This window comes from Ursus maritimus, unplaced genomic scaffold (assembly GCF_017311325.1).
Source record: "Ursus maritimus isolate PB19 unplaced genomic scaffold, ASM1731132v1 scaffold_4, whole genome shotgun sequence".
NCBI classification, from domain to species: Eukaryota; Metazoa; Chordata; class Mammalia; order Carnivora; family Ursidae; genus Ursus; species Ursus maritimus.
In genome coordinates, this window is record NW_024426552.1 from 56,883,140 (window position 1) to 56,898,623 (window position 15,484).

The 15,484-nt window shown below is 53.8% G+C and overlaps 1 protein-coding gene across 1 annotated transcript in view; it reads left to right on the forward strand.

Moving 5' to 3' along the window:
- The window catches only part of BOC (BOC cell adhesion associated, oncogene regulated), a 50,446-nt gene that overhangs the window by 26,300 nt on the left and 8,662 nt on the right, over positions 1–15,484 (forward strand). Inside the window, 8 exon segments of the mRNA XM_040621246.1 lie at positions 5,573–5,719; positions 7,562–7,705; positions 9,150–9,312; positions 9,314–9,405; positions 9,777–10,049; positions 11,389–11,631; positions 11,634–11,668; positions 15,053–15,275. Coding sequence (XP_040477180.1) covers positions 5,573–5,719; positions 7,562–7,705; positions 9,150–9,312; positions 9,314–9,405; positions 9,777–10,049; positions 11,389–11,631; positions 11,634–11,668; positions 15,053–15,275 — 1,320 coding nt within the window.

The window sequence follows — 15,484 nt, forward strand, 5'->3', positions numbered from 1 at the left end:
TGAGGAGTATACTGATTTTGCTCAGCCTTGTGGGCCGCAGTTCCGTTTGGGTTCAGTGGTCTGTGTGACGGCAAAAGGCTTTATCACTACCCAGAAGGCATGGCTTCTGAGATGGTTGCCCATGCGCCAGGGAACCCCATCCTTACTGGGCACCAGGCTTTCTGGCCTCATGGAAGCACAGTTCAGCTCCAGGCTCTACTCCACTTCTGAGTTGATTGCCATGGCTTCCCACTTGCAGAGCACTTTATTTCAGAGGGCTGACCTTTCGGGTGCTGTCCAGGCATAGGTCCTCAGGCGACTCGGAGGTCGAGAGTAGTGTTGTGGTTATCCGCGCATCAGTGCAGCAGTACAGGGCACAGGAGAGCCCAGGCATTGCCAGAGCCCACACAGGGAGGCAATGCTTGGGACCCTTCAGCTTCTCAAACTCCACCTCCAAGTCCATCCCGGAGAGCAGTGAGCCACGGGTTCCTCCAGAGAAGGCTCTTCATTTTACTTCCCTTGAACCTTTGCCATCTTTCAACAGGTCATCAAGGTGCAGGGAAGGGCTACAGACTCAGCATGTCACGGAGGAGGACTACATTAGGGTAAAGTCTTTCTGTGCTTTGTGACGTTAGCCGTAGAGGCAGCAAGCCACCACAAAGTCAGTTGAGGCCTGGAGGCCGTGAGAGTTAGGGAGTAGAATTATCAGCCCAGAAACTTGCCAATGGCCAAAGGGCTCCTGAGCCGTCCTGACAGCATTGCCAAGTGAGCCCCATGTGGAGCGCCCACGATCTGATGGATCCCATCCAGACCTCAGCAGATGAGTACAGGCTTGTCTTGAGGCAAGAGGGTGGGACAAGACCGACTGTACTTCAGAAATGACCGGATGGGTTTTTAAGTGTTCAGCTGAGCTCACGGAGTTGGGGGTGTTGGTGACGTCATGCAGCTTCCAGCCAAAGGCACGGTCTTACCTGACTTCTTACTTAACTGGACTTTGACTTGCAGCCTAAGAGAGGTCTCAGGGAGAGGAGGGCCAAATGAGGACACTCCTTGAGACTCCTTATGGGTTGCACCAGGGGTGTTCTGCTCTGGTGCAGTGACCCCTGTAACTGGATGTGTAAATTCTCTAACAGTTGGGGGGATGAGCCTACAATTAAGAGGTGACAGTTTTGTGTCATGGGAATTCATAACAATATACCAAATACTATGATTTAATTCATAGCTCTGCCAGCTGAAGGAAGGATCCAGGCTACAAGGTGAGAAGATATTCAAAGGGGCTTAAGATAAAACTTAACCAGTTTGTAATCTCGGGTGTGACCCTGGTGACGGCAGCCACACCACGTGCTTCTCGCAGTTCTTGTTTTCCTCCCTGTTTTTCCTTGGCTCAGAAGGCAGGTGCCTGCTCTACCCTATCAATGGGGGAGGAAACTGAGAGCACGTCACGTGGTTTGCGTCTGGACGAATCCTTGTCATCTGTATATCCAAGGGTCCTGTGGAAGTGATGTAGCAGCAGACACAACTTCCTTTAAGCAATTGAGGGCTTAGCAGGAAGGAACTGGGCAGGGTTCTGTATGGAGCCCAAACTATTTGGACTTTCTTAGAAAGCACAAAGTTCTGTGATAAGGAGACTCTCTAAACCCAGAGATGGCCCCAAAGACCAGGGCTTCTGGTCTGTTGAGAGCTGAGAAACAAGAGTGGGCCTATTGGCATTTGATTAGTGCAGACAAGTTAATAAAATAGCAAAAGAATACACAAAGAGAGGGTGCACAAGAGGGCTCTGGGGGAAGGTAAGAGGATTAAAGCTGCAAAAACATTCCTCGAATGGATTTCTCAAACACAGCAGCCCACAGGCAAGGGCAGGTGTCCTGTCAAACCATTTCCCCCTGAAACCCGATCTGTCCATCGTTCTGCAGTGCAGCCAGTTAACCCCATTTGGGATTGAAGGGCCTGCCCCTAGGCCCAGGGAGGCGCCCAGAGCCGCCCCGGGGACTGGCCAGGAACCCGGCTTTGCAGACAAAGGGGCCTGGGAACAGGCTGGTTTCCTTCACTCGCAGCCAACTAGATCTCTGCCTCTGCCTCATCTGGTGGCTGATGAGGCCATTACTGATCACACGTCTCCAGCCCCCCAGTCTCCTTCCTGCTGAAAAACACACGAGAGGGGGTGCTCTGATTTTCAGATCCGTCATCACTTTGTTACTCTGCCTTTGATCCCGTAGTGAAACTCAACTCTTGCTCCAGCAGCCAAATTGGATGTGTTTGTCTAGTGAAGCAACCGCTAAGGCTTAAGCTCAGGAGGAACGGGGAGGGGACAGGGCCAAGGGCAGAACTACTGCTTATTTGTTTTGAAGCCAGGAAGGCAGGCCTGTCAGTAGGATGCCCAGCTGGGGTGTCCTCGGTCCTGCCCACACAGGCTGTTGTGCACATGTTGGCATCAGAACAGAGGGGCTGTCTGGCCACACGGCTGACCGGTGCCCAGCTTTGTGCCTCCCCCACTGCACAGCCTTCTGTCTCCAACTTAGCAGTTGTCAGAGGGTGCAGAAGGAGCCAAGAGGAACGGGGGAGGGAGGGCGGCTATGTTGTGCAGTGCTGGGTCGGTGAGGTGGGTGCATGGAGGAGGGGTGCCTTGCGCCTGGATAAGCGCTCAATTACAAGGGGCGAGAGCCTGGGCCATTAACATGGAGATGGCATTCTGGTGCCAAACTCCTTTCTTTCTTGTAAAATGATCTGTTAGGTTTAAGTATATCTTTGCTGGAGGCAAATTTCCTTGGAATGAAATAAAGCAGAGGAGGAAAAAACAAACTCAGAAACTCTTGGTGGAGTAGTTTTAGATTTATTGGACCGTGGAAGAGAGTGCTTCTTGGTGACAGGAATTTTCCAGACGCCCCTGAGCGGACAATCACTCACAGCTCACTTTGTGGGGCGCCTCCTGACTTGGCAGGTAGAGCACACACTGTGCGGAGGAGGAGTAAGGCCTTGGCATTGTTTAAGCGCATTGCTTTTGAAAAGCAGTTAGCAAAATATAGCCAGAGCACGCTGTGCGCGGGCCATCCACCCCCTCCCGTCGGCCGTATCTCCTTCCTCTCTGAGAAAAAACACATCCGCCGTCTTGGCTGAGAAGCTGGACTCCATCATTTTGGGGGTCTAATGCAAAATGAAAATGTGGAGTCTTTTGTTCAAACGTTAAGGATTTGAAGACGGTGATAGCAGAGCATTAAGGCGAGCGCTGGCCCCGTCCACGCGCAGGGCCACATGCAGCCGCACAGAGCGCACTCCCAGGAAGCTGGCCTTGGGCTCAACCTTCCCGATTGTTCATTCATTCAGCAAGGATTTACAGAGCATTTGCTGTATCCTGCATACTGTGCAGGGAGGCTTGGGGTTGGGGCGTGGAGTGTAAAAATTAATAGGTTGCCCCCTAGGAATTCACAGTGTAGTTCGAGTCAGATTATCACATATACAAAGTGAAATGGTGACGAGATAATACTTTAAAAGCCCAGAAGGCTGTATACCCACCCAAAGGAAGGAATCCATAAGTGAGAGCTCCCCTGGACCCCCAGGTGTCACTTGTTCAGCCCGGAAAGTAGAAGAGGGCGATAGAAATGAACGGGGCAGTCTGTCTGGTTTCGCTGTGCCACTGGCGAGCAGCACGTATTTCCTACTCCACCTTTGTTAGACCTATTTCATATCTCTTCTGTGACTCCAGAAGTAACCGCTCCAGCAGCAGTCTCTTTTCATAATAACCATACTTAGATAAAAGGTTCATAGAAAATGTGTTGTGCTATGCCTCTGTTCTTGAGCTTGCAGTGTAGACGAAACACAACTAGGAAATTTGAGTTCATAGGCAACATAACTGGGCATCTTGTACCTGATTTGAGGGTCCCAACTTCCAAGACAGTCAGTCCTTCATTCAGTCATCTGCTTAGGCCAGGCCCTGGGTTAGGTTCAGAGGACACATACACAAACAAGACTTGTTCCCTGCCCCTAAAAAGTTCACACTCTAATACTGTAATCAGAGGGACAATGATCCTTTCATAGAAACAAAAGGGCTTTCCTATCCTGGCGTGGCTTGTCTAAAAGCTTCTGGAAAGTTCCATTAAGTGGGAAACCTTCTGACCTCACTGCGTGCCTTGATCGCTGGGCTCTCCTGTGGTGACCGTAGTTTGTTTTTGGTAATTACCCCTTATCTTCTGTGAGAAACCTGATTCCTGCCTGCTCCTGTCACCTTCTTGCCTTCTCTGAGTCTCCCAGGGAAACAACACAGGCAGGTGGAGTCTTGCAGCAGGATTGCAGTGAAAGCTCTGATGGCGTCCGTTCTCAGGAGCTGAGCAGAATTTGGAATGGTCAGCATTCACAGACGGTGCCTCAAGGGCTTTCTAAGTGCCTTTATGAGGGAGCGTCTGGGTAAATAGTCTCATCTTTCTTCTGTTTTTTTTTTAAAGAGTTTATTTATTTATTTGACAGAGATAGAGACAGCCAGCGAGAGAGGGAACACAAGCAGGGGGAGTGGGAGAGGAAGAAGCAGGCTCATAGCGGAGGAGCCCGATGTGGGGCTCGATCCCAGAACTCCGGGATCACGCCCTGAGCCGAAGGCAGACGCTTAACCGCTGTGCCACCCAGGCGCCCCTAATCTTTCTTATCTTATTCCCCTTTCATTTTATTTCTTCTCTTAAATTCAACCACAGTCCTGAAAAACAAATTTGGAATATTATTTGCCCAAGTGTCCCATTTTGTTCAGCAACATCAGTGATTTGGCTCATACAAAGAGTTTTGTTGCTTGAACTATTAGATTATTTGGGAAACATTCTGCGCTTGTTACAGATGGATTTCCATCCTCTCCCAGCTTGGATCCCAGTCTTGCCACCAAGCCAAGTCGGAAGAGATGGCCACCGTGCTGTCAGACGCCGCAGCCTGGTGTCAGGACCCTCAGCTCTGCCATATTCCACTGCCGTTAGCCACACCGTGGAGATCCATCTTTGCCTTAGAAAGCCCTCAGAGCACCCACAGATCCCCCACCCCCAGCCCTGAGAAAGGTTTAGCCATGACAGAGAGTATAGCCCTGGGTAGCCTCAGCCTTCCTGTTAGAACCATGGTTGGCAATTGAGCGGACTCTCGGGCCTGTCACTTTTACTGAGGATGTCAAAGAAGAACCAGGGAACTTGACTGAACTGGAAAGAAGAGATCACAATTCTCTTTCATCATTCCCTTCAGTCTCAATTAGCTGAGCTGTGCCAGAGCGTTTATGCCTTGATCATTGACCCATCTCCTGCCAGGTTCAGTAGGGCCATTGGGCTTGGCCAAGTCGCCGCCATGTCTCAGTGTAACAGAAGAGGCCTGTCTGTGTCACAGGCATCTCCTGATGGAGTTCTCTACACATGTCCTCACCCTCCAGCTTCTATCTACCAAGTTGAACTGTCCTGCAATGAAGGGGCCACACCTGGAGGAAGAATTCGGACCACCCCCAGAAAGCCCCCAGGGGGTGAGGCTCCTGCAGCTGTTTATTGTGACCAAAGACACCAAGGCATCCGCCCACCCTAAAATGGTGCTTTGTCTGTCTCTTCCGTGGAGGCCCAGTTGGCACCTTCCCTTCTCTCCACAGACCTCCAGGACTTCAAGTTGGACGTGCAGCACGTGATTGAAGTAGATGAGGGGAACACGGCGGTCATTGCCTGCCACCTTCCTGAGAGCCACCCAAAAGCCCAGGTCCGATACAGTGTAAAGCAAGAGTGGCTGGAGGCGTCCAGAGGTGAGTTGAGCAAGCAGGAGCCCAGAGGCCAAGGCCGGGAGTGGGGAGCTGACCACCTCGGGCTACTGCCTCCCCAGCCCCCCTCGGCCCCCTCCTCACGCTGGGCAGCTGTCTTCTGCCTTGCTATCTAGCCCTGTAGGATCCTGAAGGGATTGGCTTCCATAATGGAGGTCTTCTGCCCTGTTGAGAGGAATTTCTTCATCCTTTGAGGCTCTGGACGATGTCGCTGAGCTGTCACCATTTGACCAAGGCTGTCAGCACAGGGCTCTGAATTCCTCGTGTGTGTGTTCCCTGCCACCAGGCACACACAACAAGGCGGCCTGACAAACCCGGCTGTCCATGAGGCTGCAGTGTTGCCCTGTGGGAGGGGGAGCTCTTTCCCACAGCAGAGGAAGCTTTCTAGTGGGACTCGGGTTTTCCCTCCCCATCTTCCTGATAATGCCAGGTCTCAGCTGTCCTAGCTTCCTGCTCAGGCCACAGTGTATGTGACAGCTGGGCTAGGAGAGGCCAAGCTGTGGTCCGCGGAATGCCAGGGAGAAGAAGGGGGGTCTCTCAAGATGAAGAGACACTTGGCCTTCACTCAAGGCCAAGCAGACCCTGCTTAACTGAACCCGCAGCTCAAAATATATTCCTTTTAGAATATCCTATAGATACTTAATTTATTTTCATTAAGTTTTTCTGGTTATGAAAGATATTTATGTTCCTATATTCCTATGAGGAATATATATGTTCACTATAGAAAATACAGAAAACTTTTTTGAGAGGGTAAACCCCCTAATCCTGTCACTCAGAAATAACGAGACTGAGACGAATAGAGCGTTAACCTCCATTGTCCCTCGCAGAAGCTTGGCTCTAGGCTCTGGAGGAAGTCCCACAGGAGTCAGGGGTTTCGCCCATTCTGTCAGGCATTAACGAAGCTGCTCATACCTGGGGCAGCCTAGTGACAGGTAGGCACCAGGCTCAGTGAACCTAGGTTTCGGAGACACTGGGACTCTCGGGGCAGACCCCGCCACCAGAAAGCTCAGAGCGGATGGCCAGTGCTTTCCCTACCAGGAAGCGGAACAGCATCCCAATCACTGGGGTGTCCAGAAGCCAGAAATCTGTCTCCTGTTGGAAGAAGCAGAACGCAGCCCTGGGGCCTGGCCCCCACGGCGCCCCTGGTCCCGAAGCAGACGAAGTCTAGCAAACCAGTGATGTGAAGAAGGGCTTCCGTGACATTCATGGAGAAGGTGGTGGTTGGGAGTTAGAACATTCCTCCCTGGTTGCAGACATTCAGTAGTGAGTTGGCTCAGAGCTGCGACCCTGACAGAGACTCACGGGAAGTTCTGTTTATTTCCCTGCTTCCTGGTGGCTTGCAGGAATGATCACCTCATACCCTGCGTGTACAGCATGGGCCCCTCAATCCTTACAGTGGCTCTGAGGCAGCACATGATTATACCATTTTACAGATGAGGAAATGGGATCTGAGAGGTTAATCAGCTTGTCCAAAATCACACAGTGTGTGGCAGACCCAAAGCTTAAGCCCAGGTCTGGCAAACCCCAAATCTTGCTTCCTTTCCACGCTACTCCCCTGAAAGTATAAAACGTTCTTTCACAGGCCCATGTACTAACTCAGGGGACTTAGCTAGCCAGTTTGCAGTTGATTGGTTGGTTTTACTCCCTGGCATTTCTGTCCCCTGTGATTTGAGGTTTTACAGGGAGAACAGCATTTTTAGTTTGGGCCAGTTGGGATGCAGGTGTACAGCTCATGGTGCCTGCCCTGCCTGCCCACCGGGAGCTACTGGCTGCAGTGTTCTGGGCCCACACTCATCCCCTGTTCCCTTCACCCTGCCCTTTTCTCAGATAACTACCTGATCATGCCGTCAGGAAACCTGCAGATTGTGAATGCGAGCCAGGAGGATGAGGGAATGTACAAGTGTGCCGCCTACAACCCAGTGACCCAGGAAGTGAAAACCTCGGGCTCCGGTGACAGGCTCCGCGTGCGCCGTAAGGGGCAAGGGGGTGTCTCCCTGATGGAAGGGGCTGGTCAGGCTGAGAAGGGAGGGGATTCAGGGAAGGGGGACACAGGCTGTGCTCCAAGTCTGTGTTCTCTGAGGTGGGGGTGGGAGCTGGGGCTCGGGCCAGTGCGGTATCCAGGACTCAGATGGAGTCGGGGTCCTCCCCCCTCTAGCGGCACATGTCCCCTGCCTAGCTCCAGGGGTAGCTGTGCTTGCTGGTCCCTTCCTCCTGCCTGTTGGGAGCGCTCCTTCACTGCGAGACTTCCAGACCGGGGCTCTGCTGGGATGTGGCTGCCGGGGCGGGACTGGCTTGGTGCTCAGCAGCTGACAGCACGTGCGTAGGAGAGGTGACGATGAGCTTGTGCCTGGGTGAGGCCACAGGGCCGGCCCGGGATGAGGCCAGGCCATGCCTACCCTGTGCGCCGCTGAGCCGTGCCCAGCACCTCCCTCTGGTGATCGTCCGTGGAGGCCCACATGGTCCCCCAGTCGTAGGAAAGCAGCATCTGCCTTTGCTGAGCCATTCCTGAGCGCCGGGTGCTTTGCTAGGTTTCCTGCTCGTTCAGTGGAGGGACGTCTTCCGCGGAGTCGGGAGGCAGCCCCAGAGGCAGATGGCTGTGTGGCCCATGAAGCCAACCCTCAGCAGTCCTCAGTCACGTGATTTTGTATCCATGGTTGTGCACTCTAGTTCTCAGGGGCTCCCAAGCTGTGTCAGTCTCAGGTCTTAGAAAACCCGGATCTGCCGCTGCTTGGCACACAGTCAACATGGAGGGAGGAGCCGGAGGGCAACGTGCCTTCCAGCAAGTGCTGTGCCCTTTCTCCCCCAGCACTGGCCAAAGGTGGCTCCCTCCTTCGCTGAGCAGCCGAGCCCGTAGCTGATTCGCCCCGGGGACCTGTAACACTGCAGCTAAGGGAGGAAGCGCATGTGTTTAAGCAGTGGGTCCCGCTCAGCTCCGTGAGATGCTCACACTGTGAGGGATGCTGAGAAGCGAGACCTGTGGGTGGTATGGGGATCCCGTGGATCCTTGTCTCCTAGCTCTTCGTCCGACCTGGGGTGCACTTTGCTGAGTACAAGCAGGGAAAGTCACCTGCATCGTTTGTTTCTCTGTCCACCCCTTCATCTTTTTCCTTGCCAACATGCCCGGTCATTCATTCTTATGTTGTGTCAGTGCTGCTATTCCCGCACATCACCTCATCTCTTACAACAGCGCTCTGCACAACGAGGGCCTTGTTTTTGATAAAGAAACCAAGGCCCGGGGGGATTAAGTAATTTGCCCCACTTTATGTAGGTCGTAAGCCCCTGAAGGGCTGTTTGATTCCACATCCACACTGTCTGGGACTGCAGCCTGGGGCCTGGCCACCTAAGGCGGGTGGAGGGGGTCCTCTGCACAGGGTCCTGGCCCCACACGCTGCCCTTCACCTCCCGGCCCCTCCAGGCTCCACTGCCGAGGCTGCTCGCATCGTCTACCCCCCAGAGGCCCAGACCATCATCGTCACCAAGGGCCAGAGTCTGATCCTGGAGTGCGTGGCCAGTGGGATCCCACCCCCACGTGTCACCTGGGCCAAGGATGGGTCCAGTGTCGCCGGCTACAACAAGACACGAGGACGACTCGGGGACTTACCGCTGCATGGCCGACAACGGGGTTGGGGAGCCTGGCGCAGCAGTCATCCTGTATAACGTCCAGGTATTTGGTGAGTGTCTCCTGCAGACTTTCTTCTCCTCGGTCTTCTCTGTGATGGGTGTGGTCTTTCTAGATACTCCTAACCCCAAGGCTCAGATGGGGTCAGGTGCCTTGTGAGAGGTCACGTGCCCAGTGAGTAGTGGAGGAGGATGGAGAGAGTTGGGGATGCTTGGACCCCAGGGAGTAGGGTGTGGGCCTGCCATCCCTCTCTAGCCCTTTCCTGTCTTGACTGACAGAAGAGACACAGGAACCTTTCTTTCCCTCTACCAACAGTCACAGGGAAGGAGGGACCCGTTCCTGACTACAGATCCCTCCCCAGCCTGTCTGGTCCTGGATGGGAAAACCTCAGCCTTTCTTACCCCTGCTCTGGTTTCCTGGCAGAACCCCCCGAGGTCACGATGGAGCTGTCCCAGCTGGTCATCCCGTGGGGCCAGAGTGCCAAGCTCACCTGTGAGGTGCGTGGGAACCCCCCACCCTCTGTGCTGTGGCTGAGGAATGCCGTGCCCATCGCCTCCAGCCAGCGCCTCCGACTGTCCCGCAGGGCCCTGCGGGTGGTCAGCGTAGGGCCTGAGGACGAAGGCGTCTACCAGTGCATGGCTGAGAACGAAGTTGGCAGCGCCCATGCCGTGGTGCAGCTGAGGACTGCCAGGCCAGGTGAGTGCAGCCCAAAAGCCTGGAGACCTCAGCGGCACGTTCACAGAGCTCTTTCCTCAACTGAAATCCAACTGAAAACCCCAATATATAAGAGAGATATAAATGGCTTTTAGTCGTAAGTTCAAGTTTACATTAACTTGTTGAAAAGTCAGAAGTGTACATTTTCACTAGTGAAGTTGATTCATTTTACTGTTGTATTTTTTTAAGATTTTTTTTTTTTTATTCATTTGAAAGAAAGGGAGAGAGAGTGCACATGAGCAGAGGGGAGTGGCAGAGGGGGAGGAAGAGGGAAAGAACCCCAAGCAGGGTCCTCACTGAGCACAGAGCCCAACTCGGGGCTCGATCCCACAACCCCAAGATCGTGACCTGAGCCAAAACCGAGAGTCGGACCCTCAACCGACTGAGCCACCCAGGTGCTGTTGTATTTTTAAAAATGCTTTTTATTTTGTGGAATCGGTGGGTTCCTAGGGTTCTGTGGCACCCAGTTTAACAACACTGCTCTAGGGTAAAGAAAAGCCGGTCTGTCCTTTTCAGCTTGATGTTTTCAGTTGACTCCCGCACTGACTGAGCGGTTACTTACGTGCTCAGCACTGGACTAGGTGATGTGTGGGGGGAGGGGGTGCAGAGAAACGTAGCAAAGACGCCTCTTCCTCGTGGGGGAGACCAGATTCACCAAGGAAATAATTTGAGAAAAATGTGACCACGAATAATGCGGACTCGACACAATCGGATGCCGGCCTTCTGTGGTTCAGGAGATCGGGTTGAGGGAAAACTAGCTCTGGCAGATGCTGCAGTTGCCTCCTGAAGGACGTGTTGCCTCTCCCGGCCTCCCGGATTCTCACAGGGGCTGGCAGTTGGCTTCCCATCTCACGTGCCAGGCTGTTGCAGTGGAGTAGGAAACGGCCCAGACTGCATGGTGTTAAGACCCCGCAGTGAAGGGACATGTCCCCCGCCCCCACACAGGCATAAGGAGGAAGGTGCAGCTTTCCTCAGAAGTAAACAGAACCTTCGCTTGACGTGAGGCTAGTGTATGGGCTCAGGAAAGCAAGCAGATTGCAGAGATGTCTGCCTGCCGCCTGGGCCGTAGCACGAAGCCTGGGCACAGGGCCCCAGGCTGCGCGTCACTCCAGTCTGGGCAGTGACGCAGCCCTCTCTCTTCCCACAGAGCCTGGCTGTGTGTGCAGTGGGGTGATGGTCACCTCAGGCTCTGAGCTGGGGGCTCTTCCTGTCCCCACAGGTTTTCTCACTTCTGTCTTCTCCTTGGGGACAACAGTTCAGCCAATGACCAGGGGAACCAACGTCATTTCCCTTCCCTTCTCTTTCCTTCTTGGTCCTCCAGGTACAACTCTGAGGCCATGGCAGGATGCTAAGCTGGACACTACCACCCCTTCCGTGATGCCCTCCAAACCCGGAAGCCCTGACCAGATGCTAAGGGGGCGCCCAGGGCCCCCAAAGCCCCCGACATCAGTACAACCAGCTTCCCCACAGTGCCCCGGAGAGAAGGGGCAGGTGGCTCCTGCCGAGGCACCCATCATCCTCAGCTCACCCCGGACCTCCAAGACGGACTCGTATGAGCTGGTGTGGCGCCGATCCTCTACTACGTGGTGAAACACCGCAAGGTATGGCACCTGGCACTGTGCAGACCGCTCAGATCTGGGCAGGGGTTTCTGCCTGCTGGCCGGCTCCCATGAGTTCCTGCGGCCTGGACCAGCAACCCCTGCTGCTGACCTTGACCTCTGTCTCCTCCACTGTACTTTCCTACCACCTCCTTGGAAGTTGCTTGTGAGTTGAGGCATGTGGGACCCTAGGAGGCCCAGGAAAAAGTCACGTGTGCTCCTTCAGGTTCTCTGTACACTGGTTTCCCAGAAGCTACCACCACCAGCTTCTCCTCCCAGGGGAGAGTTAGCAGTCTCCCTGTTCACCATCACCTGCCCTCCCTCTTCCCTTTGTCATGTGTTGTTGATGTTGTGTTGTGTTTTGTTTTTTAACCAAAGTAAGCTCCCCTGGGCACACCCCTGCGGGAACGCCACACGGCAAGCTAGCTCTAGGGCCAGGAAAACAAATATTTGCGAACAAGTGTTTTCTCTGAGGGCTGTAAAATACCCCCTCGGTTTCCAGGATGCCTCCTGGCTCGGCTCTGACAAGCAGGCGGTGGAGCTGAAAGCACACGGTGCCGCTCGGACCTCAGCCATTTCTGCTTGACAGAAGGAGGCCTGTCCAGGAGGACGTTTCAGGAACTAGCAGGGAGGGAACCTCTGGCTCTGGCAGGGGGCACACGGTGTCCTGTGAGGCAGGACGGGGCCCACAGGCTGCCCCCTCATTCGAGGCTGTGTGCTCACCTGCTGTTACCCCGCCGGGGAGGACAGAAGATTTCCTTTAAGAAATGTCCTGGAAGAGCATTTCTGTTCATCCCAGGGGTGTGCTTTTTTTCCTAAGTCCATCAGACAGCAGAAAATTATTGTTCTTAAATGGGCTTTTTAAATATTATTTGATAATGTATCATAGGTGCTATATTTTATATACCAAAAGTATTTATCAACTCTTCGTCCCCTCCAAAACCAAAAAACGAACCAGCCCTGTGCAGTGCGGTGTGTCGGCTATTCAGTCGGCTTTCCTTGCTCTGCACCCCACCAGCCCCTCTCGTTCTGTTCTTTCCCTGTATGACCTTGGCTCCGGACAAGTCCACAGACACACTGGCTGGTCGGAAAGACATCTGAGGCAAAATGGCCTCCTAGGTGGGGGTTGGGGGTGCAGTTTCTCACCACACTCGGCCTGCTGGCCTCTTCACAGCCAGCCAGCAAAGGGGGTGAATATATTTTTAACAAAAAGCTGCATTGTTCAGCCCAGGTTATGGGGCAGGGCTGGTTCTAACCCTCGTTTCCCCGTGTAACTAGACACCTCCATCTCAGGGTTGTAGACAGAGATCAGGGCAGGCCAAATGCTCACGATCCCCGGGAGACAAGAACCAGCAGCGAGAACAAGAATCATAGTTTTCGGGCCAATAGGTGGCCGTGAAACTGCTTCACCAAGAGGCAGGCTGGCAAAGGCCACGTGTGGTGATCCGGAAATGCCAGGCCGGGGCCGCATTCACCCCGTGTGCGTGTGACAGTGACTAATGACCAGGCTATTTCTTAGTTTTGTTTCGGCGCTCAGTGGCAGCGTGAGGCCAGCACCGGGAGGGCCACCAGAGAAAGGGGTACAGGGAAAGTGAGGACCGCGCCCCCACTGGGTCTGGCTTCCGTTAGGCTCCGGCCTGTGGGGCACTTGGGGCTACTCAGTGGACACGGCCAAGACAGAAATTATGTCTTGCAAGCAGTATTTTTTTTTTTAAAGATTTTATTTATTTCTTTGACAGAGAGACAGCCAGCGAGAGAGGGAACACAAGCAGGGGGAGTGGGAGAGGAAGCAGCAGGCTCCCAGCGGAGGAGCCCGATGTGGGGCTCGACCCCAGAACGCCAGGATCACGCCCTGAGCCGAAGGCAGACGCTTAACGACTGAGCCACCCAGGCGCCCCAAGCAGTGCTTTTCTTGAGGGACTAGCAGGTCTTAAGGATCATCACACGAGAAAGGATTTTGAAGTGAAAAGTCAGTGTTTGGGTTGTTTACAGCCCCTTCTCTTGCAGGAGACTGGGACTCACTCAGTTCATTTTCACTTTTTCCATTCCTGAAGCCAGTTGCACTTCCTGCCGCATCTGCAGACCCTGGGCTACTGTGTCTGGGTTTCCAGTACTACTGAGGATTCTCAGTTTGTAAAAACTTCTTTTCCCCTTGGAACAAATCCTGGAAGTCTGACATAAATGAGCCCAGACCCTCCCTGTCCCTTGAATAGTAGGTTTTGTTCTACGTTGGAATATTCTGCTTAGGGATAAGGGCTTTTCCTGCCAGCTGTTTAAGTCTTGAGCAAAGCACAGCTCAGGTCCCAGCAGACTGTGTGAGACGTGCACCGTTGGCAGTTAAGCCTTTTGTCCTGAAAGGTGGGGTAGATGAGATGAAGCAGCCTGTCGGATTGCCCGGCGGGGAGGGAACCTGGATTTTTTTCTTTAAAGAGCTAGGAATTTGGGGCCATGAAAAATTAATGATAGTTAGAATTCGTCTGCAGTTTTTAAGCACAAAGCAAGGCCAGGAGGGCGCAGGAAAGAGGACTGAAATGGTGGCAGCCCCCCCCAGTGGAGGACATGGGGCGTTTCCGGGGAAGGGCCGGGCCCTCGCTGCGCACCTACTGTGTGCGAACTCAGTGCCTGACATTTTATGTGCATCACCTCGCTCAATCTTCAGAGGAAGCTCGAGGGTTTACTTCTTTTAGAAACGAAAACCTTTGGGATCAGAGAGGTTAAGGAACGGGCTCAGGGTTACACAGCTGGATTTAAAGACAAAATCAGGATTTAAACCCAAGATTTTCTGGCTCCCAGACTCTTTTTCTTTCTAGGATGAGTTACATACGCTTGTGAATGTGCTGTCTGGTGTCCAGTCATGATTTCTGCGCTCACTGGTGGTGTGGCGCTGGGCAGATTACCCCCGTCTGTCTTAGCATTTGTGAAGCGGGAACAAAACTAGCACCTGGCTCTTGGGCTGTTGTCCTGACAGCTTTTCACAGGGCCGTGACGTGCTGGCTTCCAGGCCGAGCACACATTCAGCACTCAGCCCCCGCGACTTTGTACTCGTGCTGCCGCTTGTATCCTCCTGACCCTCCTGCCAGAACATGAACTGAAGGGACTGTGTTTATTTGGCTTAAATAGAGCAAGGAGAAAAAAAGTTAAATGTGGAGGTTTTCAGAAATACAGAGAGGAGGTCTTTGCAGAAACTCTCAGCAACAGGCGGCCTTTCGACCCCCCGCACCAAATTTTCTTTGATGGGACCAGGGAGGCTCCCTCACTATCCCAGCGAGGACGGACGTCCGGAGCCGGCAGGACCCTCTGCGCCGAGCAGCGTCATCCTCCCCAAACCCGGGCCCCTGCCCTTCCCGTCCCCCTGCCCTGTCGGACTCCCTTCTGTTTTTCCCACAGACTGCACCACTGGTAGCTCTGGGCCGAGGCACCGGCTCTGACACCAGCGGCCTTCTCCAGCAGGTGACAAACGCCTCTGACGACTGGACCGTCTCCAGCGTTGCAGCCAGCCAGCACCACCTGACCCTCGCCAGACTCGACCCTGGGAGCTTGTACGAAGTGGAGATGGCAGCTTACAACTGTGCAGGCGAAGGCCAGACAGCCATGGTCACCTTCCGAACTGGTAAGGGTCACACATCGCCCCCAGCTCGGGGCTCTGTGGGCCCGAGCAAATCCCGCCAGGCCCAGGAGGGAAGCCCTGCTCACCTTGGCCCAGCTGTTCACCTTGAACTTTATCTTCCTTTCAGCTGTTGCCTCCCTGTGGCTTATGAGCCCAGGCTGAGGTCCTGTGTCTCATCAGGAGAACCGCCAGCTGGCCTATCTCCCTACCCC